At 68.4% G+C, this 25,515-nt stretch overlaps 5 protein-coding genes across 5 annotated transcripts; 1 reads left to right on the top strand and 4 right to left on the bottom strand.

Annotated features, from left to right (window-relative positions):
• Positions 1-2,749: 2,749 nt before the first annotated feature.
• LOC309414165 (lens fiber membrane intrinsic protein-like) lies at positions 2,750-4,167 on the bottom strand. The gene is made up of 4 exons (XM_082011451.1): positions 3,941-4,167; positions 3,420-3,560; positions 3,117-3,251; positions 2,750-2,945 (listed from the first exon to the last, which is right to left on the bottom strand). Exons 1-4 carry the CDS (start codon positions 4,107-4,109, stop codon positions 2,878-2,880), a joined length of 513 nt encoding a protein of 170 aa, XP_081867577.1. The 5' UTR covers positions 4,110-4,167; the 3' UTR covers positions 2,750-2,877.
• A 3,955-nt stretch (positions 4,168-8,122) lies between these two features.
• On the bottom strand, positions 8,123-12,226 carry LOC309414417 (V-type proton ATPase catalytic subunit A-like; the record flags this gene model as incomplete). Its single annotated transcript, XM_082011731.1, has 14 exons — positions 8,123-8,215; positions 8,303-8,474; positions 8,550-8,644; positions 9,324-9,527; positions 9,604-9,667; positions 9,758-9,872; positions 9,982-10,104; positions 10,267-10,375; positions 10,464-10,626; positions 10,899-11,050; positions 11,135-11,272; positions 11,378-11,592; positions 11,901-12,029; positions 12,145-12,226. The coding sequence occupies 14 exons, from the start codon at positions 12,224-12,226 to the stop codon at positions 8,123-8,125; spliced, it is 1,854 nt and encodes a 617-aa protein (XP_081867857.1).
• A 633-nt stretch (positions 12,227-12,859) lies between these two features.
• Positions 12,860-13,897, bottom strand: PFDN2 (prefoldin subunit 2; the record flags this gene model as incomplete). Its single annotated transcript, XM_082011721.1, is given in 5 exon segments — positions 12,860-13,111; positions 13,224-13,347; positions 13,425-13,513; positions 13,743-13,820; positions 13,823-13,897. Coding segments are annotated over 5 exon segments (546 nt in total). The 3' UTR covers positions 12,860-12,931.
• A 588-nt stretch (positions 13,898-14,485) lies between these two features.
• On the top strand, positions 14,486-16,233 carry NIT1 (nitrilase 1; the record flags this gene model as incomplete). The annotated part of the gene is made up of 5 exons (XM_082011587.1): positions 14,486-14,955; positions 15,079-15,182; positions 15,267-15,400; positions 15,533-15,658; positions 15,955-16,233. Exons 1-5 carry the CDS (start codon positions 14,717-14,719, stop codon positions 16,231-16,233), a joined length of 882 nt encoding a protein of 293 aa, XP_081867713.1. The 5' UTR covers positions 14,486-14,716.
• Positions 16,234-16,906: 673 nt separating this feature from the next.
• DEDD (death effector domain containing) lies at positions 16,907-22,390 on the bottom strand. Its single transcript, XM_082011722.1, has 4 exons — positions 22,051-22,390; positions 18,665-18,772; positions 18,022-18,168; positions 16,907-17,934 (listed from the first exon to the last, which is right to left on the bottom strand). Exons 1-4 carry the CDS (start codon positions 22,373-22,375, stop codon positions 17,558-17,560), a joined length of 957 nt encoding a protein of 318 aa, XP_081867848.1. The 5' UTR covers positions 22,376-22,390; the 3' UTR covers positions 16,907-17,557.
• Between the last annotated feature and the right edge of the window lie 3,125 nt (positions 22,391-25,515).

Here is a 25,515-nt window from a genome sequence, read left to right as displayed (position 1 = left end):
CGCTCCCGTAGCCCCGGCCGCCCGGCAGCCGCACGCACGCGTGCGAGGCCGGCGGGTGTCGGGGCGGGGCGCGGGGCCCGCCCAGCCGCTCGGCGACGCCGGGGGAAGCGGCCGGGCCGGCATGGCCAGCCCAACCGGCCGGCGCGCATGCCGGGCTCTGCCGTGGCTTGCGGAGGGCTCCCGCCCCCGCCGGCCCCTGGGGCCTCCCCGCCGAGCCCCCCGCCGCGCCGCTCACCCCTGCCCGGCCTAATTACCCCCCGATTAGTCGCCGGATTAATTAAATAATTGCGGTGCTGCCCAGGCCGTGAGTCACGGCCGCGCTGCCGCCGCGGCCCCAGCCCTGCCTCAGTTTCCCCTGGCGTGGCAACGGGGTCCGCACGGGGCCGGGGGGTCCCGGCGGGGCCGGGGTGCCAATGCCGCGGTGGGTGCCGGGGTGCCGGGTGCCGTCGGGGCTGGCGGGCGGCCCCCGCCGCGGGGGCGTCCCCACCCAGCGGGGCCGAGCGCGTGGGAACGGAGCCGGGAACCGGCTCGACCGGATCCCACGGCCCCCACGCCCCGGCCGGGCTCGCGCCCGCGGGATGCGGGACCGGGGAGATGGGGGTCCCGGGGGTAAACGGGGGTCCCGGGGGGGGGGGGGTGAGCCCCAGGGGTGCTGTGCACGTGCAGCCTCACCTTCGCACCAGCGCGTGTGCGCAGACCAGCATCGCCCTTTGGCGTGTGCACAGGGGCCGTGTGCCCAAACACGTGCACACGCGTGTGCCCCTCAGGGACACACACGCGTGTGCAGCCCTGGAGGACACGCACATACATGGACCCCCCTCCAAAGCGCCCACAAGCATGTGCGTTCACACATGCGTGCTCATGCCATGCACACCACGCACACCACGCACACACATATACACACGCGTGTGCACACACATACACACCCCCACACTCGTGGGTGGTGTGGCAGCACCCACCCTACCTGGGGTCACCCACAGGCCTGACACCCGGTGATGGGTTGGGTGCAGCTCTGTGCCCCCCGCCGGGGGGGGGGGCAGGCACCGCTGGGCCGCCCCCCACTAGCAGCACGAAGCCCCCGACCCCCTCCCGGGCTGTGGGTCACAGGGGGGGAGTGGGGGGTGTCGCACCCCCTGCCGTGACGTCACGCCCCGCGGCGCCCAGCCCGTTCCCACGGGTGCTCCGCCAGTGGGGAAACTGAGGCACGGGGCGGGGGGAGCTGGGCACTGCCCCCCCCGCTCTGCAGCACCCTTGGGTGCAGCACCCACCCGGGCACACCTGGGGGGGGCGGCCCCCAGGCGTGGGGGAGACAATGGAGAGGGGGCGGGGGGGGCCCCCGGGCGGCCCGGGGACACCCGCACCGCGTTCCCGGGGGGTGTGCCCCGTTCCCACGGGGTGTCCCCCTCGTGTCCCCGTAGGGATCTGTCCCCCTCCCCAGCCCCGTGTCCCCGCTGGGGGTTGGGGGGAGGCACACGCGGACGCGCAGGTGCGCGCACACGGGCACAGGTGCGCGCACACGCGTGTGCAGCGCCCGCGGCGTAACCCCCGGCACGGCGCGTACCCACGCGGACCCCAACCCTGCCTGGGCACACGGACACGCACACGGACACGCGGACACGGACACAGGTGCGCGGAGCCACAGGTGCACACGCGAGCGCACACACGTACACACACACCCCCCCACCCCCCCCTCCTGTGTGCACACGCGTGTGCACCCCACTCCCGCGGGCCCTACCCGGGCGCCCACCCAGGGGGCTCGGCCCCCCCCCGCTCCCGCCGCCACGGGGCTGCCGGTGGCCCCCAGACCCCGGTCCCGGCTTCCCACCCCGTGGGCTGCCGGCGTCCCCGGTCCCCCCCGTGTCCCCCGCCCCGGTCCCGTCTCCCGGCGCGGCCGGTGCTGCCGGTCCCGCCGGTCCCGGATCCCCACCCCCGGCGTCCCGCTCCCACCCCGTGTCCCGGTTCCCCCTCCCGGTGCCGGTCGTGTCTTACCGGTGGCGGCGAGCAGGAGGAGGAGGAAGAGGAGGAGGAAGGGCGTCCCGGGCCGCATCCCGCGGGGGGCCATGCGGACACCTGCGGGCTCACGGCGCTGCTCGGCCCCCGGCCAGCACCATCCGGGCCGGGCGGGGCCGGGCCGAACCGGGCTGAGCCTCGCCGGGCCGTACCGGGCGGCTCCGGGCCGAGCGCGGCGGAGGGGCCGGTGCTGCGCCGCTCCGAACCGGGACGGGACGGCGGGGCGGAGCCGGGGGCGGGGCGGCGGGGCGGCGGGGGCGGGGCCTGGGGGGGTGCGGTCGTCAGGGCGGGGCCGGGCGGGGCGGACCGGTCTGGCAGGTCGGGGCAGGGGCGGGGCCGGGGGCGCGGCCTTAAAGGGGCGATCAGCATCGCCGGGGAGCGGTGGGCCCCACTCGCGTCAGTCAGCGGCTCCCGGGGGGCTCCCGGTGACGTCCCGCCCCGCCCGTGGTACCTCCGGGGGCCCCCGTGGGTGCCCCCCAGTGACACGTACGTGTTCCTCCCCGTGTCCCCCATGTCTTCCCGCAAGGTGAGACCCCAGAAACATCCCTGTTTCTGCCCCAGCCCTGGGGCAGAGGAAGAGGGGGGGCTGTGGGCTGGCACCGACACCCCCCCCCCCAAAATGTGGGGTCCCCAAACTGCACCCGACACCACAGTGCAGCCCGCGGGGGGCGGGACAGTTTATTGGCACAGCAAGAGTAGGGGAGGGCAGAAGGGGGGGCAAAACCAGGGGTGGGGGTGAGGGGGTGGGAGGCGCTCATCCCTGCAGAGGCTGGGCACAACTCAGCACAGCAGTGCCTGGGCACAACTCGGCACAGCAGAAACTGGATACAACTTGGCACAGAAGTGACCCGCACCCCGGGCTGCACCTCAGGCACCCGTCACTTCAGAGCTCTCCGGAGATGGGTCCTTGGCAGCGGCACAGATATGGAAAATCCCTGGGAGGAGAGAGGAGGCCGTGGGGTGCGGGGCAGCTCGGTGGGAGCATGGGGCCCACCCTGCCACCCCCACCCATGGGTGCCCTCGGCACATGGCCGGGCACAGCTCAGGCCTGCAGAGACCAGGCACAGCTCAGCACAGCAGTGACCAGGCCCCACGGGCGCTGCTACCTGCCGAGCCAGTGAGGACGACGGCGACCCAGCCCAGGATGTAGGACCAGGAGAAGCGCCAGGCGGTGCGGGCCAGCCCCAGGAGGCTCAGCGTGCCAGCCGTGTACACCGCCAGCCCCAGCAGCGCCAGCAGCCCTGTGGGCCGAGGGGACAGGTTAGCAGCATGGGCCGGCGCAGTCTGCGAGCCCCCAGCCGAGCAGGCAGAGACCGGGCACAGCTCAGTGCAGCAATGACTCCCCCATGGACAGTCTCCAGGGCCCATGTGCCCCAGCCTGCCACCCCACCCAGCTCGTGCCCACGTACCAGCCAGGAGCAGGGTGACGCCGGCCACGCGAGCACGTGCCCGCCGGGCAGCGCTGGCCATGACAGAGAACCCCAAGGCGAGGCCGGCGGCAGCGGTGAGCACCGAGAGCAGCATCAGAACCCGCGTGGCCTCCCATAAGGCTGGGGGGGGACAGGTGTTGGGGACACGTGGGGGACATGGGACCCCGAGCAAGTGCACTGCCCCCACACCCTGCCTGCAGAGACCAGGCACAGCTCAGTGCAGCAGTGACCCCATCCTCACCCCGCAGAGACCGGGCACAGCTCAGCGCAGCAGTGCCCCCCATCCCCACCCCGCAGAGACGGGGCACAGCTCAGCACAACAGTGTCCCCCATCCCCACCCTGCAGAGACCAGGCACAGCTCAGCGCAGCAGTGCCCCCCATCCCCACCCCGCAGAGACCGGGCACAGCTCAGCGCAGCAGTGCCCCCCATCCCCACCCTGCAGAGACCAGGCACAGCTCAGCGCAGCAGTGCCCCCCATCCCCACCCCGCGGTGCCTACCTGGGGTGCTGGGGTGGGGGTGGCAGTGCCCCCCGAGGCAGGCGTGCCACAGCCCGAGGCTGGCGGTGCCGCCGGGCGCCCGGCGCTGCAGCCAGAAGCGGGTGGCAGTGGCGGCCAGGAGCAGGGCCAGGCCGCTGGCCCCACACAGCAGCCCCCCGCCCGCCGGCATCCCCCTGCACCGGGGAGCGGCGGTGGGGCTGCTGCCACCCCCGGGGGGGGACAGGGGGGTGGCAGCACCAGGGGATGTTGGGGACAACCGTGGGGGACGTCGCTGGGGGTAGGGGGCACGGGGGCTGGCAGCACCAGGGGACGTGGGGACATGTCTGGGGGGCATGGGGGTACCCGGGGTGGCATCTCCATGGGGACAACTGTGGGGACATTTCTGGGGGACACGGGGGCACCTGGGGGTGGCAGCACAGGGGGATGTGGGGACATCTCTGGGGGACAGGAGGGCACCCGGGGGTGGCAGCACCGAGGGATGTGGGGACAACTGTGGGGACATTTCCGGGGGACACGGGGGCACCTGGGGGTGGCAGCACAGGGGGATATGGGGACATCTCTGGGGGACATGGGGCACCCGGGGGTGGCAGCACTGGGGGACGTCAGGACAACCGTGGGGACATCTCAGGTGACAGGGGGCACCCGGGGGTGGCAGCATGGGGGGACGTAGGGACAACTGTAGGGACATCTGAGGGGACAGGGGGGCACCCGGGGCGGCATCTCAGGGGTCTCCGCAATAACGGGGGTGGCAGCACTGGGGACATTGGGGCACTCGGGGGGGGGCACCGCAGGGGTCCTCGGGGGCATCTCCAAGGGACATGGAGGGGGACATGGGGGTGGCAGCTCTGGGAGGCAGGCGACAGGGTGGGGACACCGGGGACGCCGTGTGGGCCCCCCCCGGGACAGACACCCCCCCCCAGGGCACCCACCCGCGGCCACTCACCCGCCTTCAGCACCCGCCAGCCGCGTGCCCCGCGGCCGCCTGTCCCTGCGTCCCTCCGTCCCTCTGTCCCCGGGGGGGGGTCAGGGCCGGGGGGTGAAGGCCGCGGCGCACGTGGCACTGCCATTGTTGGGGACACAATGCGGGGAAGGCTCTGGGTGCTGCTGCCACCCGCGTGCTGACACGGCAAAAGCCGCTTGTCCTCGCCGGCGTCACCCCGGGGTGACATGGGGGGGGGCAGGGGACACAGCCGGGGTCCCCCCCCGGGTCCCCCTCCGGCAGCCTGGGGACAGCGGCTGCTGTCACCATGGGTGGGATCAGTCCCGGGCAGGGCTGGGGACCCCACGGCCACCCAGCTGGGGACAGGGCACTGGGGACACCGGGGACATGGGAGACACTGGGGACAGCGGGAACATGGGGGACAATGGGGACAGGACACTGGGGAGGGTGGGGACATGGGGAACACAGGGGTCATGGAGGACACCAAGGACAGGACACAGGGGACATGGGGACACTGGGGGACATGGGGACATGGGAGACACCAGGGACGGGACATGGGGGACACAAGGACAGGGACACCGGGGACATGGGGGCACAGGGGACACCAAGACAGCGGCAGTGATGACACTGGGGGCACTGGTGACACCGGGGGCAGAACATGGGGGACATGAACGACACAGACACCAGGGACATGGGGGACACCGGGACAGGGGCACCGGTGGCACTGGTGACACTGGGAACATGGGGGGCTGAGTCCTGGGGGGTAGGAGCCCCCCGCGGTGAGTCAGCCCCCGGGGGTGGCCGAGGCGGCGCCGGCCGGGGCTGTCCCCTGGTGCCGCTGTCCGGGTGGGGACGTGCGGCACACGCGTGTGCCCTGGCACGAACAACCGCTGAGCACACGCTGTCGCACTGGGCCAGGCGCGCTCGTGCGCACCGCCAGCACCCCCCCGCCACGCGTGCACACACGCGTGCACACCCCCCACGTGCACGGGCAGACGCGGGCGCGCGCTGCCCGCGCACACCCACGCGTGCCCCCCCCGTGCGCCCTTGCACACGAGCACAGACGTGTGCGCGCCTGCACTCACGCACACACGTGCCCACACACGCGCACACGTGCCCACACACGCGCACACTCACAGACACACGCGCACGCTCACACACACGTGTGCACACTCACGGACACACGGATGCACACGCGTGTACACGCGCCCCCGGGTCACAGCCCGCGGGCCGGCGGCGGCAGCAGCAGCAGCAGCAGGAGGAGGAGGAGGCTGAGGCCGAAGCCGCCACGGGGGGGGGCACTGGAGCAGGGGGAGCTGCAGGAGGTACCTGCGGGGAGGGGGGATGGGGAGAACCACCTCAGGGGCTGCCCAGGTCCCCACGGGCCTGAGGCCAGGGTGAGGGGCTCCTCCTGCCCTCCCCCCCCCCAGCCCCAGGGCACCCACAGCCTTGACACCAGGGTGAGGGGCTCCCGCCATCCCCGCAGCCCTAACGCCAGGGTGAGGGGCTCCTGCTGCCCTCCCCCCACTCCAGCCCCACAGCACCTGCAGCCCCAATGCCAAGGTGAGGGGCTCCCGCCATCCCCACAGCCCCAACACCAGAGTGAGGGGCTCCCACCACCCATCATCCCCGCAGCCCCGACGCCAGGCTGAGGGGCTCCCGCCACCCACCAGCCCCGCAGCCCCGATGCCAGGCTGAGAGGCTCCCGCCACCCACCAGCCCCGCAGCCCCGACGCCAGGCTGAGGGGCTCCCCACCGCCGCTCACCGCCGCTGAGGAGCAGCGTCACCTCCCCCGCAGGCGCAGTCGTCCTCACCCAGCAGCAGGCAGGTGTAGGTGCCGGCATCCTCATCCCGCAGGTGCCGCAGGACCAGCACCCCCGGGGTGCCGCCGCGTGCCAGCAGCGTGGCGCGGTCGCGGTAGGGTGGGCCGCAGCGGGGCCGGCCGCGGCTCTGGCTGCAGACGGCAGCACTGGCGCCCGCGGGGTCACCCCAGAAGTGCCAGTGCACGGCCAGCAGCCGGCCCAGGGGGGCACCCGCCGTGGGGCACCCCAGAGTGACGCTGGCACCCAGCGTGCCGTTGGCCTGCACCCAGCCCCGGTGGGGACTGTGGCACAGCCCGCAGCCCTCCGAGGGGTCACCGCGGCCCGTGGCCGGCTCGGCTGGGCCACGACGGGAGGCCGAGGCCGGGGGTCCTGGGGACAACGGCGACTGTCACCGGCACCGGCACCCACCCGCCGTACAGCCATGGGGCGACCCTGGGGGCTGTCACGGTCCCACGGCCACGGGGGACACTGCCGCGGGACCCTGGGGACCTCGGGGCTGCCCCGGCACCCCCCCGCGCCCCCAGCACCCCCCGCACCCCCCGGCCCCCCAAGCGGGACCCACCGTGGGGCAGCAGGGCCGAGCCCAGCCCCAGGGGCAGCAGCAGGACCCACATCTCCGGGCGGCGGCTCCGGGCGGGGCGGGACGGGGCGGGGGACGGGGCGGGCGGGGGCGGCACCGAGGGCGGGAGGGGGGAGACACCCGCATGACACAGGACCCCCCCCCCGGGGCTGGCAGGGTCTCGCCGGGGCCGCCCCCAACGCCGGGGTCCCCCCGGGGGACAAACGGGGGGGCAAATGCCCCCCCCCCCCCCCGAGAGGGACGGATCCAGCCACGTGGCGAGCGGCTCCTTCCCGGTATCCGCCCTGTGACCCCCAAATACACCCGCAGCACCCGGCTGCGCGTCCCCCACCGCGCCCACGTCCTGCCGTTGTCACCTCCCTTGTCACGGCAGCCCGGGGGGGTCACTGTCACCCCCGTGTCCCAGCCAGGGGGTCAGTATCCACCCCTGTCCCCACCACAGGCAGCTCGTCCCTGCCGCCCCCCACCCCGGGGTCCCCCACAGGTGCACTGAATCCACCGGGTCTCAGCGCAGAGAAAGGACTCTTCTCACCCCAGGGCAGCCGAACCCCAAAACCACCACATCAACCCCCCAAACTCCTCCCAGACCCCGAAGGTGCTGCCCCCTGACCCCCCCCAGCTTTCATCCCCTCTCCTTTCCAGGCAGGAGCAGGAAAGGGCCCCCGGCGAGGGTCCGGTGCCAGCGCCCGCGGGTGGGGGGGAACCGGACGCTCCCACCCATCGCAGGGAAACCACGCCTGGAGGTCGAGCGCCGCCTCGGGCCCTTTATTGGGCGGGGGGAGCCCCAGGGGGGTCCCCCCATTCCCATACCCCCCCCCGCCTTTTTCCTGTCCCCCCCTCAGTCCTCCAGGTTGCGGAAAGCTGCCTGCATCTCCTCGTTGAGCTGGGCGAAGGCCGCCGTGATGTTGGCTTCGCCGTCCTTCACCGGGTCCTGGGGACATGGGGGACACGGTGGTATCCCCCACCCCTACCCCCCGCGGGGCTTGCAGCCCCCCCCCCCCCCGCCCCATGCACCCACCTTGAACTTCATGGCGCTCAGCTTGTAGAGGATGTCCCCCAGGTTCTCGCGGATGGTGGCCCAGGTGACGCGGCGCTCGCCCGACGCGGTGGCCTCCACGGCGTGCCGCGCCAGCTCGTAGAAGGTGACCATGTTGTGCAGCATCCCCACCGTCTTGTAGAAGGGGCAGAACCTGGGGGGGCAGGAGGTCAGGGCAGGGGGTGGGGGGCCGGGGGGCCCGCGGGGGTCCCGCGGGGGTCCCGGGTACCTGTCGTAGGAGGAGTAGCCGTTCTGCTGGAGGAAGTCATCCTTGAGGAGCTTCGCCACCTCCAGCGTCACCTTGTCGGCCTCGGCGAGGGACGCCTGCGGGGGGACGGGTCTGGGGTCCCTATCCCCTGCCCCCATCACATCCCATCCCCTATGTCCCCATCCCAACATGTTCCCATCCACCCCCATCCCGTACCCTCATCCTCATCCCCACCCCAGTCCAACCCCATATCCCATATCCCTACCCCCATCCCCATCCAGCACATCCCCATCCCGTACCCCATATCCTCATCCCCAATCCCACCCCAGGTCCCCATCCTCCTTCCCATCCATCCATCCATCCCCATCCCGTACCCCATATCCCATATCCCCACCCTCATTCCCCTCCATCCATCCCCATCCCGTGCCCCATATCCTCATCCCCAATCCCACCCCATGTCCCCATCCTCCTTCCCATCCATCCATCCCCATCCCGTGCCCCATATCCTCATCCCCAATCCCACCCCATGTCCCCATCCTCCTTCCCATCCATCCATCCCCATCCCGTACCCCATATCCCATATCCCCACCCTCATTCCCATCCATCCATCCCCATCCCATATCCCAGTCCCCAGTCCCACCCCATATCCCCCATCCCATCCTCATCTCCATCCTCTCCTACCCCCATCCCAGACCCCCGTCCCCACCCCAGTTCCACCCCATCCCCATCCTGTGTCCCATAGCCCCATCCCGTACCTCCACCCCCACCCCATCCCCACCCCACATCCCACCCCACCTTGCCGACCAGCTGGACGATCTCGGCCAGCTCCTCCTCCTCCTGCAGGATCTCCCTGGCCCGGCGGCGCAGCCCGGGGAACTCGGGGTGCAGCCCCTCGTAGTGGGGCTCCAGCGCCCGCAGGTACCTGCTGTAGCTGATCAGCCAGTTGACCGAGGGGAAGTGCTTTCGCTGCGCCAGCTTCTTGTCCAGACCCCAAAAAACCTGGGGGGGGACACGGCGGGGGGTCGGGGGGGGCCGCGCCGGCACGGGGAGGGGGTCCCCGGTGCGCCCCGCTCACCTGCACGATGCCCAGCGTGGCCGAGGTGACGGGGTCCGAGAAGTCCCCTCCCGGCGGGGACACGCTGCGGGGGACAGCGGGCGGGGGGGCTCGGCGGGGTGCCGGGGTGGGGGTCCCCCCCGCTGTCCCCCCACCCCCGGCCCCCCGCACTCACGCGCCGACGATGCTGACGCTGCCCTCGCGGGCAGGGGAGCCCAGGCAGCGCGCTCGCCCCGCGCGCTCGTAGAAGGAGGCGAGGCGGGCGCCCAGGTACGCCGGGTAGCCGCTGTCTGCGGGGAGCGCGGCGTCACCGGGGCGGCCGGAGCCCCTCGCCGCGGCCTCGGGGCTGGCGGAGGGGCGAGGGGTTCCCCCCCCGCAACCCCCGGGACCGGGGCTCACCCGCCGGCATCTCGGCCAAGCGCCCCGAGATCTCGCGCAGCGCCTCGGCCCAGCGGGAGGTGGAGTCGGCCATCATGCTGACGTGGTGGCCCATGTCGCGGAAGTACTCGGAGAGCGTGATGCCTGCGCCGGCGGCACGCGGCTCGCACGCTCGGCGCGCGCTCCAGCGAGCTCACGGCCGCCCGTCCGTGCACCCGCCCACGCGCGGGCGGCCTCGCGGCACGCGCCGCACGCACGGCACGCGCGCCGCGCGCCACCCCCCCGCCGCGGCGGTCCCCGGCCCACCGGTGTAGATGGAGGCTTCGCGGGCGGCCACCGGCATGTTGGAGGTGTTGGCCACCAGCGTGGTGCGCTTCATGATGGTCTCCGTCCTCCCATCCACCTCCATGGTGAGCTGGAGGCGGCATCGCCGTCACCGCCCGGCCGCCGGCCCCGTGGCGCCCGGCTGGCCGGCCCCCCGCCGCCGTGCCGCCCCTCCCCACCTCGGGGAAGTCCCGCAGGACCTCGGACATCTCGTTGCCCCGCTCGCCGCAGCCCACGTAGACGATGACGTCGCTGTTGGAGTACTTGGACAGGGACTGGGAGATGACGGTCTTGCCGCAGCCGAAGGCGCCCGGGATGGCCGTGGTGCCGCCCTGCACGCACCTGGGGACGGGGACGCGCGGGGACGGCCGAGAGCGGCGGCTGCGGAGGGGACGCGGTCCCCACACGCCACCCCGCTACGCCCCCGAGGAGGCGGGAGGGACCCCCGTCCCCACCCCGTCCCTCCCGGGGACGGTCTGGGGCGAGTCTGACCCCCCCGGTGTCACCCCCCGCCCCGTCCGCGTCCCCATCCCCGTCCCTTAGTCCCATCTCCCGCCCGGTCCCCCGTCCCCAGGCCCCCTCCCCAGCGCTGCCGCCGTCCCCCCCGTCCCTACGGGAAGAGGGCGTCCAGCACCCGCTGGCCCGTCAGCAGCGGGTGATTTGCCGGCAGCTTCTCGGCCACCGGCCGCGTCTGCCTCACCGGCCAGACCTGCAGCATGGTCAGCTTCTCGGCGCTGCCCTGGAAGTCCAGCTCCAGCACCACGTCCTGCGGGCACAGGGCGGCCGGGCAGCGGGCGCGGGGGAGACCCCGACAGCCGTCACCGCCCCGACAGCCGTCACCCGCCCTCACCGAGACGCCGTAGTGCCCCGGGGGCGCGACGTAGGTGACGGTGCCCCGGCTGCGGGGCGGCACCATGATCTTGTGCCGGATGAGCGAGTTCTCCATCACCGTCCCGTAGACGTCGCCGCCGGTGACGTGGCTCCCCACCTGGCGCGGGGCGGCCGTCAGGATGCGGGGACCCCGACGGGTGGGGGGCTGCGTCCCCCCCCGGGGCGCCGGGGCGTCCCCGTCGCGGGGGGGGGTCCCGCTCACCCGGACGTCCTTGCTGGGGGCGAAGTCCCAGGCGAGGTGCCGGGGCAGCGCGGGGACGTTGGTGCCCCGCGGGATGTAGATGCTGCGGGTGAGCTGGGCGATGTCCCGCAGCGGGCGCTGGATCCCGTCGAAGATGGAGCCCAGGATGCCGGGTCCCAGCTCCACCGAGAGCGGCTTCCCCGTGCGCAGCACCGGGTCCCCCACCCGCACCCCCGCTGCCCCCTCGCTCAGGAAAGGCCACCGACCAGCTGGGGACGGGACGAGGGGGAACAGGGCAGGATGGGGGGGACGGGGCAGGGGGCACAATGGAAGACGGGGGGGACCAGGGAGGGGATGAGACAGGGGAAGGTGGGGGTATAGGGAGGGGGCAGGGCAGGGCAGGGCGGGGGACGGGAGGGGAAGGGAAGGGCAGGACGGGGAGGGGGAAACGGGGGAGGACGAGGGGACGGAGAAGGACAGGATGAGGGGAGGGGGCCAAGACGGCGCGGGGGGCGGCGGGGGACAGGCAGCGCGGGCAGGATACAGGTCTCCTCGTAGACCTGGAGGGTGGCCATGTCGCCCTCCAGCCGGATGATCTCCCCCACCAGCTCCGCGTGCCCCACGCGCACCAGCTCGTACATGGCTGCCCCCGCCATGCGGGTGGCCGTCACCACTGCGGGGACACGCCACCGTCACCCCGGCCCCGACCGCCTCCCCCCGCCCCAGGCCCCATTTTGGGGCCAAAGAGGCCGCTGGGGTCCCCATCCCCACGTCCCCGCTGGCAGTACCGGGCCCCGAGACGCCGTGGACGGAGCCCAGCAGACTCTCCCGCTCGGCCTCCGCCAGCCGCGGCCCCCCGGCCCCCTCCATGGCGTCTCTCCGCTGGCCCCGGTGTCACCGGCGTTATATGGGGCCGGCGGCCGCGGGGAACCAGCCGGGACCAGTGGCGGGTGACGTGGCGGGCGGGGGCTGTGTACAGTCAACAACGGCCACATCCCCTCCTGTGTCCCCCCCGCCGCACCCTGGGGTGCCCCACGCTGGCACGCGCCGGCACGCGCCGACCTCAGCCTCGCTCAGGGTCACGGTGACAGCGACGCCCCTCCCTCCCCCGTGCCACCACCGGACCCCGTCCCCTCCAGGGTGCATGGCCCGTGGTCCCTGTCCCCTCAGGGACCTGTGCTCCCCCCCCCGTTTTTTGGGGTCTCCCCATGTGTCCACAGGCCCCAGCAGCACCCATGTGCACCCACACCCCCGCCCCCCCATTCTGGGTTCCCCTCGCAGGATTTCGGGCACAGGGGGGGTCTCCCGCCTCCCGTTCCCATGCCAGCCTGGGGCAGCAGCTCCAGCCCTGGCTGCGATCCCACAGCAGCCGGGGGGGCTGTCCCGGAATGCGGCCACCCTCAGAAAGCGCCGCGGAACATTGTCAGTGGCCAGAGCAAGAAAACAGCGGCCAAGGCCGGTCCGGAGCCACCACCCACCCGCCCGACACCACCGTCAAAAAAAAAAAAAAAAGACATTTATTTAACAAAAACAACGACAGGAGCAACACTAAATAACGGGGGGAGGGCAGGGGAGCTAGGAGACCAGGACACCAGCCGAACCGCCCTTGGCCCCGGCCCCCTCGGCCCCCTCCTTGGGGGGCTGCTTGGGGTCGTCCTCGCCCACCAGGCGAATGTTGTGCTTCTCCCGAAACTCGTTCAGCTCCCGGCCCTTCGCCTGCAGCTGCTGGTTCAGCGTCTCGATGATTTTGCTGATCTGGGAGAAGGGGAGGGCGGGAAGAGACGGGTGAGGGCGACACAGGCGGGCGAGGGGCTGGGTGCCGTGGGGTCCCGGGGGGGTCCCCGGGGGGGGTCAGGCCGCCCCTCACCTGCTCCTTGTTGTTCTCCAGGGCCGGCAGCACCTCCTTGACGGTGCGCTCCACCAAAATGCCGCCCACCATGCGGTAGCACTTTCGCGTGGGGTCCACCTCCCGCAGCGTCTCGATGACCAGGCTGGGGAGGACGAGGAGGGTGAGGTGGCGAAGGCCCCCGCGGCCCAGACAGCCCCCTCGGACCCCTCCCCCTCTCACCTGTGCTCGTTCAGCTCCAGCTCCAGCTCGGCCGCCTTCGAGGCCAGGCCCCGCTGCTCCTGCCGCAGGCGGTTGAACCGGGCCACCACCTGCGGGAGAGGGACGGTGACGGGGCTGGGCCCCCCGGGCCAGGGCCCTGCTCGGGATGTCCCTCACTGCCGGGAACCCCCCCCCCCAATGCCAGGGGACCCCCCCAGGGCCAGAGGCCCGCCCCCGGTGCCTGGGGACCCCCTCCCCAGTGCCCCAGGCCTGGCCCGGGGATCCTCGCCCGGTGACGGGACCCTGCCCGGGCCCACCCCCCCGCTCCCCGGCCTGGACCTGCTCCGCTGTCAGCGCCTTCGCACCGGGCGCGGCCGCCGGCCGCCCCTTCGCGCTGTCCGCCATCTTACACCCCCCCGCCCCCGGTCTCGCGCCGTGGGACACGCCCCTTCCGGCCCCGGCCGGAAACGGGGCGGGGCCCGGCCTGGCGCCATCTTTGTAGAGGGCAGCAGGGCCGCCTGGTGAGGCGGTGCCGGCGCCATCTTTGCTGAGGGCACGGCTGGCGCGGGGACTTTGCCCGCGTCCCCTCGGTGCCGCCGGTGGGGCATGTACGGGCCGGCGGACCTGGGGGGCGATTGGGGGGTGTAGAGGGGGGATTTGGGGTAAACTGGGTGGTTGAGGGGGTCTGATGGGGCCTGGGGGCTGGTGGGAGGCTGAGGTGGGGCAGAGCTGGGAGAAACTGGGGGGTGCTGGGGCAGTTGGGGTCTGGCCTGGGGGCAGTTTGGGGGGTGCTGGGGCAGCTTGGGGTGCTGGGGCAGTTGGGGTCTGGCCTGGGGGCAGCTTGGGGGGTGCTGGGGGCAGTTTGGGGTCTGGCCTGGGGGCAGTTCGGGGTGCTGGGGGCAGTTCGGGGTGCTGCGGGTGGGCTGGACACAGTCGAGGCCACAGGAGGGGGCTGGCTGGTGACAGCCACCACAGGCCCCTGCATGGGGGCCGGTGCCGTCCCCTTGGCCATGGGTCCCCCGGGCCATGTGCCCCCGGCACAGGGACGAGGCAAGCAGCCGTGACCTGCCTCCCCACGCCGGGGTCCCCCCTGCCCCAGGCTGAGAGCGCTGCCCCGGTCCCCGCTGTGCTGCCTGCTCCCGGCCCCCCCGCGCACCCCGAGACATCCGCGCGGCTCCGGTACCTCGGGCAGGTACCCCGGGCACACGGGGGGTGACCCGTGCCGGCCCCAGGGACTGCCACGGTCCCCATGGGGCTGCCCGCGTCCCCGGGGCTGACATCTGTGCCGCAGCTCCCCGCGCCCACACTGCGCCATGGCGGGTGCTCCGGGGCTGAAGCCGCTGGTGGCCGTGGGCCAGGTCACCTCCACGCCTGACAAGGAGCTGAACTTTGCCGCCTGCGCCGGGCTGGTGCGGGAGGCGGCTCATCGCGGCGCCTGCCTTGTCTTCCTCCCCGAGGGCTTCGACTACATCGGCTCCGACACGGCGCAGACGCTCAGCCTGGCCGAGGGACTGGACGGGGACCTCATGGGACGCTATGCCGAGCTTGCCAGGTACCGACAGGGACCCCCTGCGCTCGTCCCACAGACGGGGGTGGCGGAGGCAGAGCTGCCGGTGCCGGCTGCGGGACCCCTGTCCCCAGCAGAGCCGGGGTGAGCCTGGGCTCTTCTCCCCAGGAACTGCGGAGTGTGGCTGTCCCTGGGTGGCTTCCACGAGCGCGGCCGGGACTGGCCGACCACGCAGCGCATCTACAACTGCCACGTGCTGCTGGACCCTGCAGGTGAGAGCGCCCCGGCTCTGCCTCACCGACTGGGGGTCCCCGACCCCACGGACATCCCCCTCCCACACATCCTCTTGTCCCCAGGTCGCCTCGCAGCCGCCTACAGGAAGACCCACCTGTGTGACGTGGAGCTGGAGGGACGTGTCACCATGAAGGAGAGCAGCTTCACCAACCCCGGCACTGAGATCGTGGCCCCGGTCAGCACGCCGGCAGGGAAGGTATGGGGCGGATGGGCGCTTCTGGGGTCCCTGTGGGGCCAGGGGCTCCCCCAGCTCGAGCCCTGCGTCCCCCCACCTCTGCCCAGAGCCTGCCAGGGCTGAGCACCATGTCCTCACTGACGTCCCCGCTAGCTCGGCCTCTCCATCTGCTACGACCTACGCTTCCCCGAGATCTCGCTGGCGCTGCGGCGTGCCGGCGCGGAGATCCTCACCTACCCCTCGGCCTTCACCGTCCCCACAGGCTCGGCGCACTGGGAGGTGAGCTCAGCCCCGGCCCCCCGGCAGCTCCAGCCTCTGCCCCTCGCCGGGGCTGGCGCCGCCGCGGTGGCTCTTGGGTCGCGGCTGAGCCCTCACCCCGCTCATCTCCAGCGGCAAGCAAGCAGGGACAAAGCCTGCAGCCAAGAGGGGCAAATTTAAGATAAAACCCCTCTTTTTCCGGTACTTGAGGGGCAGGTGGCACAGCCAGCCCGGCCGCGGTGCCCCCACCCAAGCGCCGCGCTCTGCCCCGCGTTCCCCCAGGAGCTGCGGTCCGGCAGTGCCGCATCTCCCGGCAGGTGCTGCTGCGTGCCCGGGCCATCGAGAGCCAGTGCTACGTGGTGGCAGCTGCCCAGACCGGGAAGAACCATGAGCGCCGCATCTCCTATGGCCACGCGCTGGTGGTGGACCCCTGGGGTGCCGTGGTGGCCCAGTGCCGCGAGGGACCCGGGCTCTGCTACGCCGAGATCGACCTCGACTACCTGCACCGCATCCGCCGGGAGATCCCGGTGCACGGCCACCGCCGGCCCGACCTCTATGGCACCGTGGCAGCCGCGGGGATGGTGCCAGCACCATGAGCCCTGGTGCGGTAAAATCCAGAGTGGCGCCAGATGTGCTCCGTTTTCAGACAGTTTCTCCCCAAAACAGGGCAGCAAGAGGCGCTCAGGGCTCCCCAGCGCCCTGTGCCGCAGCCAGGAGCATCCCCCCGCCAAGCCCTGCACTGCTGGGGGGCCAGGGCCCCCCGGCGCAGGCAGGGGCGGAAGGAAGGAGCCAGGCGCTGCGGTAGATGTTTATTTCAAGAAACCTGAAAGCTACAGAGGGAATATGACCATTATATTGAAGTTTAAAAAATACAGAAGTCACAGAAATTACACCAAGTTGTGTCAGAATCATCCGTAACCACGGGCGGGGAGGGGGGGGCTGCGTGCCCCAGGGGGCCAGCTACACGCACCACGCGTCCCGGGGGGCTGCCCCCCATCCTGGGGGGGCCCACACCTGCCCACGGCCGAGTAGAGACGGGGAGAAAAACCACAAAACCAGGATGGAGCTGGAAAAAAAAATCCTCCCCCCCCCAGGAGCCACAGGCAGCACTGAGGGAGAGTGGCCATTTGGGGGTCTCCAGGGCCAGGGTGGGGGCCGCACACTGCCAGCCACCCTCCGGCACATGCAGGCAGAGGCTCCACTGCCTGCTGCCAGCAACAGGCAGATTGTGCTGCCCCACCCTGCCCCTTTGTCCCAGTTTGTCCCAGTTGCCAGCTGGAGAGGGGAGGAAGAGGCGGGGGTTGTCCCTCTTGAGGGACAGAGGAGGTTTCGGGGGTCCCTCAGCGCTGGTCCTCCCCCCCAGCCCCCGCAGGGGAGGGGGACACAAAGGCACATGGTCCAGGGGACGCAGCCCAGCGAGGGGACGGTTTTAACTCCTGAGAATCCCACCGAGGCAACGGCAGGGGGTATTCGAGGGAGAAACGGGGGCAACGCTGCCCACAGGGCATCCCCCGGAGCCCGCCGAGGCGCTGACGCGAGGGGGATAAAGCCACCCCCAAACCCAGCGCAGGCACCACGGGGCCGAGCCCACCCCGGCACCAACCTGCGGCGAGCCCCCTGGCTCGCCCAGCCCCGGCACTGACGCGCCCCAGGCAGGATTTTTGCCTTTTTGTTTTTAATGGATACAAAATAAAAGAGGGGGGGAAAAAAAAAAAGAAGCAAGAGAGGAGGTGACAGGACAGGAAAGGGGTGAGGACACAAGTAAGCCCCCGGCGCTCCCCGCGGCTCCAACCCCAGAGTTGCACAGTACCAGGCAGGGGCTTCAATCATATTTTCCTTTTCTTTTAGGAGGAAAAAAAAAAAACAAAACAGAAAAAAAAAAAGGAAAAAGCCTGGATGCCAGCGAGCAGCCGGCAGGCATCAGGGAGCTGTCTGCAGCATCAAGTTCCTCAGGAGTTTCTGGCGCCCGACCTCGTAATCCTCCTCATCCACATTGACCAGCAGTTTGATGGCTTCGTGGCCCACGGCTTGTTTGAGCGAGTCCGTGATGAAGACGCCCTTGAGCGCTTCCAGCAAAGAGCCGTTGATGTAATCGCGCCAGAACGCATCGAGGTAGGTGAGCTCTGAGAATTTTATGTCACAGATGATGGAGCCCAGGTCCCGGGACTTCAGGATGGTGTTGGCCTGGTTGAAGCGTTCGAACTGACGCTCCAAGGGGTCCTGCTTGTTGGAGAAGACGTTGCCCTGAAGCGCCGTCTCGTGCTGGCAGTACTCGGCTCGGACTCGCAGGCGGATGTCTGAGGGAAGCGGGGAAGAGTCGTCAGTGCTCCGCCGTGGAGGTGGGACCCCCCCAAAACCCACCCTGAAACCCCCAGGGCTCTTACCACAGGTCTGCTTCTCCTTCGGGTCCGGCGTCGCTGACTTCCTCCTCTTGCGCTGGCTGCTGAGGAGGGTCCTGCCACGGCCGGGCCTCTTGGTACAGATCTGGGGTCCCGCGGAGGAGCAGCAGACCACGGGGTGGTGGGGAGGCACTGCGCAGGGAGAGGACGGGGGCTAGGGGACACCGAGCCCCCTCCTCGGCCCTGCTGAAGCTCTCGGGGCCGCTCAGCGCTCCAAATCTGCCTGCGAGCGCTCCTGCTCCGGCCCCAACACCAAGCTCCAGCCCTCCCCTCCTTCCCACGCCACCACCACCTCCCAGGTCTGTGTCCCCCCAGTCCCAAGGGGCAGCTCCAGGAGCCTGCGCAAGCCCTGAGAGGGGAGCCCCAAATTACAGCCCGGGACCGAGCAGCCTCCCCACGGCACCACGGTCAGGGGAAGGGATGTCAAACTCGGTGCCCGTTCGCCCCCCAGAGCCGCGGGGCTCGTGGCAGCAGGGTCGGACGTCACCTCAGCAGCGACGGAGCCGTCGCCACCAGCCAGAGGCAAGTCCCCGCGCTCCTGCTGGGAGCGGACACGGCAAAGGCAGGACGGTCCCAATAAACCCCCACGGACTGACCCTGAGGCCCGCAAGGGAACACCCGCACCCACCTGATTTCTGGGGGTGGCCAAGCCCGTGCTCCGCCTCGCCGTGAGCTCGGGGCGTCACGTAGCGAATGGACGTCTCCTCCAGGTACTTGTCCACCAGGTCCGGGCACACTGGAAGAGAGAGGGGACATGGGTCCCTTTTGGGGGGCACAGAGGGGATACGGGTCCCTTTCGGGGGGAGGCCAAGGCAGATCTGTCCCAACGCCGCAGGCGCCAACACGTGTTTGAGCTGCCCTGCATCCTCCCGAGCGCGGCTGCACCTCCACCGGCCGTTTCTCCAGCCAGTCCTCTCGGAAAGTCCCCGTCTGGGAGCCAAGCCCTCCCAGCCGCCGCGCAGGAAAGGCCATTCCCATTTGTTACCACAGCTACTCCCAACACCCGGATTCGGAGCAGACCAGCGGCGTCGCACGCACGCAGTCCCCCGGGAGAAAGTCCGGCCAAGGCGGGCAGCGCCTCCGACACCGCTCCCGCACGGTACCGGGTCATACGTACCCGGCGATTGCTCAGACCGGCCCCGGATTCATCCCCTGCTCCCTACATGAGCTCCTGCAGCTCGTGTCGGTCTGAGCAAAGGCCTGGGGGAGCAGATGCTGCTCCTCCTCCTCAGCAGAGCGGAGCCGGGGGCAGCTCCAGGCCCCCGGGACAGACCCAGCTGCTTGAAACGCTTTTAGGATAAACTGGCATACGCCCGAAGCGTTGAGCCTACGTTATTCACCTGACTTCAGCAGACCAAACCCGTGAAGTAACACACTGGCAGGACGCGGGGTTTTGAGGCGAGTCAAGCTGCTGAGCAGAAGCAGCCGCTGAGCAAAGATTATGGGGTGAAATGAGTTATTTCTGAGGGCCGGGATGTTTTCTGCGGGTTGTTTTTGTCCTGTTTGGTGAGCTCAGAGCATTGCCCGTCCCCAGGCAGGATCTCTCCCAGCCCTGCCGGACCGAAGCCGGCCGAGGCTGCGGGGCTCCGCTGCCTTCGCCCTGCCTTCGCCCAGCCGGCTCCGGCTGCGCCAGGCTGATTCGGGACGGGGTTCCGCTCCCTTTCAGAGCCATGAATACGAATGAGGCTGAAGGAGACAAGACCTCCCTGGCTGCTGCGGGGTCTGGAAGGACACGGGAACCAGAAACGAGAGTCAGCTCGTTCAGTCTGGAGGAGGCTTCCTTTAACGAACCAATCCCTCCTCTTTAAATGCATTATAAACCACATGTAAGGTGCCTTTCTTAATAAAGCTTTTTGAAATGCTATTTTTTGTGCATTTAATTAAACCGTTTCCACCCAAGCGCAGCTAGAGAGGCTGTAAAGAGATCTCACAGGTACAGAGCATCGCTCGTCGTGTACGGAGACACGAACGCCGACCTCCGGCTCCCTGACCGTGCGGGTATCACACTTTAACATCGATCCATCCGTCTCGCCCTGAAAAGACCAAAAGCTGGCACGGGGAGGGCTCGCCTGGCTTCAGCCAAGTGCCCCTTTGGTTTAGACTTTTGCACCAAACAGGCAAAAAACTGCTCAAGAAACACAGAAATAATGCTCCAATACCCCCAAATCCTACACAAACCGGGGGACACAGAGCCATGGATCCGTCCGTGTGCCTGGGGAACCGGCACCAGAAACCTCCCCGGATCCAAGCACCGCACAGCTGGTCTGCGTTATGTGCCCGCCCACCACTTTCCCCTTTCCTCTTTCCTCTAGTTTTTCTTGGCTTGGCAAGAAGGAAGAGCGCCAGAAGGTTACACCGGCACCGGTAAGCAGCCTCTACACCCTGCCTGCACCAAGCCGCCGCGCCGGCTGCCCCGTGAGGGGCTCTGCAGGCAGCGATGGCAGGGAACAGCCTGGGATCCATCCCCAACGCAGCCGTGTCTGTGGGTGGCACAAAGGGCAGAGAGCACGCTCCCAGCTCCCAGAAACGGCCGGATAACGGGAAAATCCTCATGGCATCTGGTCTGAGCCTGCACAGGCAGGGCTGTAGGTGCAGGCAGGGCATAGGCAGGTCCATCAGGGCTGGATGTTTCTGGCCTTTTGGAGCTGCAGAAGGCAGCATCAGCCACCAAAATGAGGCGTCCCTGTCCCCTCCCGGGCCCGAGGCTGGACATGAAGCAACTGAGCAAAAAGAAAGAAAAGCTCCGCGAATTTTCAAGCTGCCCGATGCAGTTGGCCCCAGGCAGGACGGAGGCCGTGGGCGGCGCGGGGCCACGGTCCCGGCGACAGCTCACAGGGTTTGCTCACCCCCGCGCTGCTGTCCTTCCGCTCACCCCCCCAAAACTGGGGACTTTTTAATGCCTGCCTCTACTTGCGCTCAGCGCTTTCCCAAACGCTGGCGGGGAACAGCACCGATGCCCACGGTGCGAGCAGAAACTGGGGAGACTCAGCAACCTCGAACTGCCAAGAAAGCTCAATTATCCTAATTTAAAGGGAAAATGCAAATTTTGGTTGAATCCTCCTGGAGCAGCTGCCTTACACATCCCCTGCAACAAGTGCTCTCTCCTTCACTCCTCTAGTGCTGGTTAAATCTGGGTTAGGTTCTTTGAACTGTAAATTGAGGTTTTTCATCAAAAAAGGCACAGGGCTGAGCTGGTGAAGGGCAGGGGGTCAGCTCAGCCTGGCAGCTCCATGAAGCAACAAAAAAACACACCAAGTTACCCAGGTCCGAAGGGCTGTGTCATGGCTGGGGTCTCCAAGCCAGGAGAGAGTGAGGGGAAAGGGATGGTTGAAGGAGGAGGGTTTGGGGCATCCCACTGGAAAATGGGTGAAAAAAAATCTGAATTTGGACATGGGTTCCTCACTCCAGCCTCTCTGCCTACTGCATGCCGCAGGACCGACAGCACCAACTCGGGGAGGTCACTGGTCCCCTTCCTAAACCCGCCTCAGCCCCGAGAGGACAAGCAGGTTACCCCCAAGGCCGACGGCACGTCGAGCACAGCAGCCGCGCGTTTCCGTGGACCCTCCCGGCTCCTTCTCGCTCCCTGGCACAGTCCCAGGGCCACCCACGGCATCGTGCCCCAGGCGGGACTTCGGGCCAAAAGGAGCATTTCCCCAAAAACTAGAGAGGAGCAGTGGGAGCTGGAAGAGGCAGGAGTCACAGGCACAGAGCTGCACAGCACACAGCGGGAATCTCAGTTCGCTGCCACTAAAGGAAGGAGGAGACTTTCCCGGTGCTTGCCAGAGAAGCGAGGCTTTAACCCCCCAAAACCATGTTTGCTAAACCCCTGTAAAACAGCCCTTTCCCTCCTCCGCCTGCATCTCCCTGCTGTTCCGGCAGCCGTCGGTCCTCACAAGCCTCAGGTTCCTTCAGCCACCGCACCTCCAGGGCGTCGGTGAGGAGAAACAGGAGACCGCTGAATAACGAAGCCGGCTTCGTTAGGGAGCGGGCCGGGCTGCCCGCGGCGTCACTTACCGGCCCGTCGCCTCTTGAGGGTGACGTAGGGCAGCAGGTCGTGGCGCGTGATGATACGCAGCAACTGCAGCACTTGTCGAAAGTTGGTCTCATCGCAGCGGCCCTGCCGCTCCAGCGCCAGCAAGAAGTCCCGGCCGCTGCGGATCATCCCCCTCTCGTAATCGTCGATCACGTCCACGAAGAGGAAGGAGAGCACCCGCACGTCCCGGTGGGTCAGGTGGGTGCCCACGATGTCAAACATGCGGTGCAGGCTGTAGAGCCCGTGCTCCCGGTCACCTCGCTCCTCCGGCCAGGCTTGCGCTCGGCTGCGTTTGAAGGCAGCCATCTTCCACCGCTGCCGGCACGCGCCGAGCCAGGGGCTCCTCGTAGCACCGCAACCCTAGAAGACAGAGAGGGCAACAGGATTTAATCCCTTCCCCATGGACACTTGATTAAAAACCCCGCTCCGCACCCCTCCACCGCATCTCCACGTTCGACAGCGACTCATCCTCTCCTCTGCCAGAGCATCTTACACCAGAAATACAGGGCTGGGTACCGGACCAACGGCACCAGGCTCTGCCGGCACCGGCAGGTCTCTGCCACGCTGTCAACCCAAACACTGCCTGGCAGAAACGCCCAGGAACGATGGCACTTGGTGGCAGGGCACCAGATCGCAACCCCGGCGAGGAGCGATGTCCTCTACCCCAGCAAAACGAGTCCCCGCATCCCCCGGCAAGGCCGAGCGGGCAGCTCAACAGGCCCAGCGCTAACCCCTCCACCACCACGCCGGCGGGCACTAACCGCACGAAGCCGTTCGGCGCAGCCACCGGCATCGTGCCGAAACATCGAAGGAGAAGCAAATCAGCCGCTCAGCAGGCCCAGACCTGTTCGGCTTCAAAGTCGGAGGAGAGCGAGCCTCGTCAGACTGGCTTCAGCGGCCGACTCGGGGCTCACCCTCCTCGTCTCGGCAGGTTTCTCACCCGGTTACAGCCCCCCAAGGAAGTTCCTCGTTGCTCTGCTGCCAACTCGGCTCGCTCTCAGCAGAACCGACACCTTCGTTTCTTCACCGAGAGCCACACGGAGTCACACAGCCAGCCGAAAAGAGGAGGGACCTGCCGGCATCACAGCCTGTGCCCGGCTTCCTTGGGGCACGGAGCGCCGTCACAGCGCAGCGGGTGACCTTACGGTGTCCCATGCCTGGGGACGGCACCGTGCCACTGCATGGAGTCAGCCGTGAGACACACCGGGAACCAGTGACGAGCCATTCGGCAACGCCGGTTGCCCAGGGCACGCAGTGACTGGGTTAGGAGCGAACCACACCGCATGGCAGCTGGGGTGCCGCACAGACCCAGGGCACCCCCCAGAGCTATTTGGGGGGCTTCGGGCCCCCGAAGCACATTTAAACCCCCACAGCACATCTCGGGCTTGGGGCTGGTGGTAGCACCCGTGGCAAAAAGGCACCTGCCCCGGGCACACCCTCGGCGTGCCGGCACGCACGCTGTACAGGGGAGTCACGCCATCGTTGCATGACGTTTATACCCTAAAACGAAGGCCCTCGTTAGTTTAAGCAGGTCAGGAGTCCTCCTCCCCTCAGAGCACCGGACCAGGGGCTGCATGAGAGCCACGATCGTGGATCCGATACCGCCCCTGTGGTTTTCCAGACAGGGTCCGGCCCTGAAGCCGGTGGCTCCATGCGGCACTGGGCCACGGCTCCCTCTCCCCTCCAGAGAGCTCACCAGCCAGCGTCACCACGGAGCGGCTTTGCTTGGTTACGGTTCCCAAAACAGTGAGGTGGCGTGGCGTAAACACGGGATACCAGCCGGAACCTCCCGTCTATTCCCGGCACGGCCGTGACTCACGCTCTGGCCCCGGGCAGGCGACGGAACAGGGAGCCCTCGACGGGGCCCGTGGGCCACCAGCGCTCAGTGGGAGGGTTTTAAATTCCTATTGTAAAATGCAAATAGCTTAAATTAAAAAAAGTGTTGAGCGACTGCTGCTCTGCAATCGGTCTGACATGGCCCTGACTCCTCCAGCTGGGGAGGGGAGGGCACTATGTACTGCATAGCTTCCCCCAAGTAGAAAAGTCGTATCAATTCAGCTTCTAGCGAAGGTATTTCTTGGTACAAACAGCCTGTAGCCACCTCCAAGCAGGAGAGAGGGGTGAAAAAAATCAGAATAAAGCACCCTGGTTCTTCTCCAGCCGCTCCTCCTGCCCCGGGAGCTGAGCCACATCAGCTCCACGGAGAAGTCGGAGCGCGCTGGGCTGCAGCCCGGCACGTCCCAGGAGAGGGAACGGATTTCTCCGGTCTTGTAAACCTTGCGAAAGCAGAGTTTTGGAGAAGCTCACACCAGGAGCTGCAGCTGCATCACAACAGAATGTCAATGGGCAGCACACGGTAATTACGTGAACGCAGAACGAAAGTGTAAAAAAATTAAGACGAATAATCCTTAGTCTTGATGGTTGCTGTCGTGAGCAGAAAAAACACCGAGACCAACAGAAGTGTTTGCCGAAAGCCATGTTTCAAGTGGACGGTGAAGTCTCCGGTGCTCCTTGGCCTCATCCAGACCGGTTTTGGCGCCGTGGCACCGGTGCCGACCAGTAAACGAACCCACAAGCCGCTCATTTGACAGCCCGGTGGCTCGAGTGGCCGCCAGCCCCGCTCAGCTCGCGGCCACAGCTCTCCCTCCGCTCCCACCCTGCCGCCGGGTTGCGTAGGTGCCCACACAGGCTCTGGTCCGGGGTTTTACAGTGGGAGCTATAAATACTCCTGCACAAAGTAAAACACACGAGACAGGCGCACGTGCGGCGCACGGTGAGGTCTCTGCTTTCTTCCCCGTGTCCCGTAAGCAGCTCTGAGATAAAGCGACTGAACACAAAGCCACACACCCCTTTATCAGCTAATTGCCTGGATATTTACACCACAACATCGTCCTGGGGCAGCCCCAGAAACCCAACCTCTGTCTCCAAAGGCAGCGCCCGCTCCACCTGCCCCGCACCACAAAACCGGGAGGAACCACCCAAACCTGGGCAACGGGCAACAGGGAGAGGCTCTTGGGGACCCTCTTTTACAGCAGCTTCATTTAAAATGGCTCATTTTCCTGCAGTTGGGTTTGCCAAGTGCTGAATTGCATAAACCCACGGCAGAAATTAGGCAGGCGCTATCTTTTGACTATTTAGTACCAGCCACCCTGGAATTACATTGCGTTTTTTCTTCCAGGGAGGCAAAAAAAAAAAGGCAATTTGACATTGTGCTGCCTAAACACAACAAGAAGAGATTCAGCAGAAAGAGACTTTGGGGGGGGGGGGGGGAAGAGTACTGCGTCCCAGGGGGACAGTTCCTAAGAGCTGCACCACCCAAAACCACAAAAAGCTGTTAAATTTATTTTCGAGCAGGGGATTCCAGCGGCCGCTGCTTGGAAGGGATCCTTGCTTCCCCTCGCCTTTGGCTCTCCTCCTGTCCCAAACCCACAGGATCGGAAGGCTGC

Source organism: Phaethon aethereus (assembly GCF_964289735.1).
Source record: "Phaethon aethereus genome assembly, chromosome: 28".
Taxonomy (NCBI): domain Eukaryota; kingdom Metazoa; phylum Chordata; class Aves; order Phaethontiformes; family Phaethontidae; genus Phaethon; species Phaethon aethereus.
The sequence above is the reverse complement of the archived record's forward strand: the minus strand, read 5'-3'. Positions and strand labels throughout refer to the sequence as shown.

Coding starts and splice junctions, on each gene's coding strand:
- LOC309414165 (XM_082011451.1), bottom strand. CDS start 4,109: ATGCCGGCGGGCGGGGGGCTGCTGTGTGGGGCCAGCGGCCTGGCCCTG. Junction 3,252..3,419: donor CGTCACCCTGCTCCTGGCTG/GTACGTGGGCAC, acceptor CTCGGCCCACAG/GGCTGCTGGCGCTGCTGGGG. Junction 2,946..3,116: donor CGTCCTCACTGGCTCGGCAG/GTAGCAGCGCCC, acceptor CTCTCCTCCCAG/GGATTTTCCATATCTGTGCC.
- DEDD (XM_082011722.1), bottom strand. CDS start 22,375: ATGGCTGCCTTCAAACGCAGCCGAGCGCAAGCCTGGCCGGAGGAGCGA. Junction 18,169..18,664: donor TGGCCACCCCCAGAAATCAG/GTGGGTGCGGGT, acceptor CTCCCTGCGCAG/TGCCTCCCCACCACCCCGTG. Junction 17,935..18,021: donor GAAGGAGAAGCAGACCTGTG/GTAAGAGCCCTG, acceptor CGCTTCCCTCAG/ACATCCGCCTGCGAGTCCGA.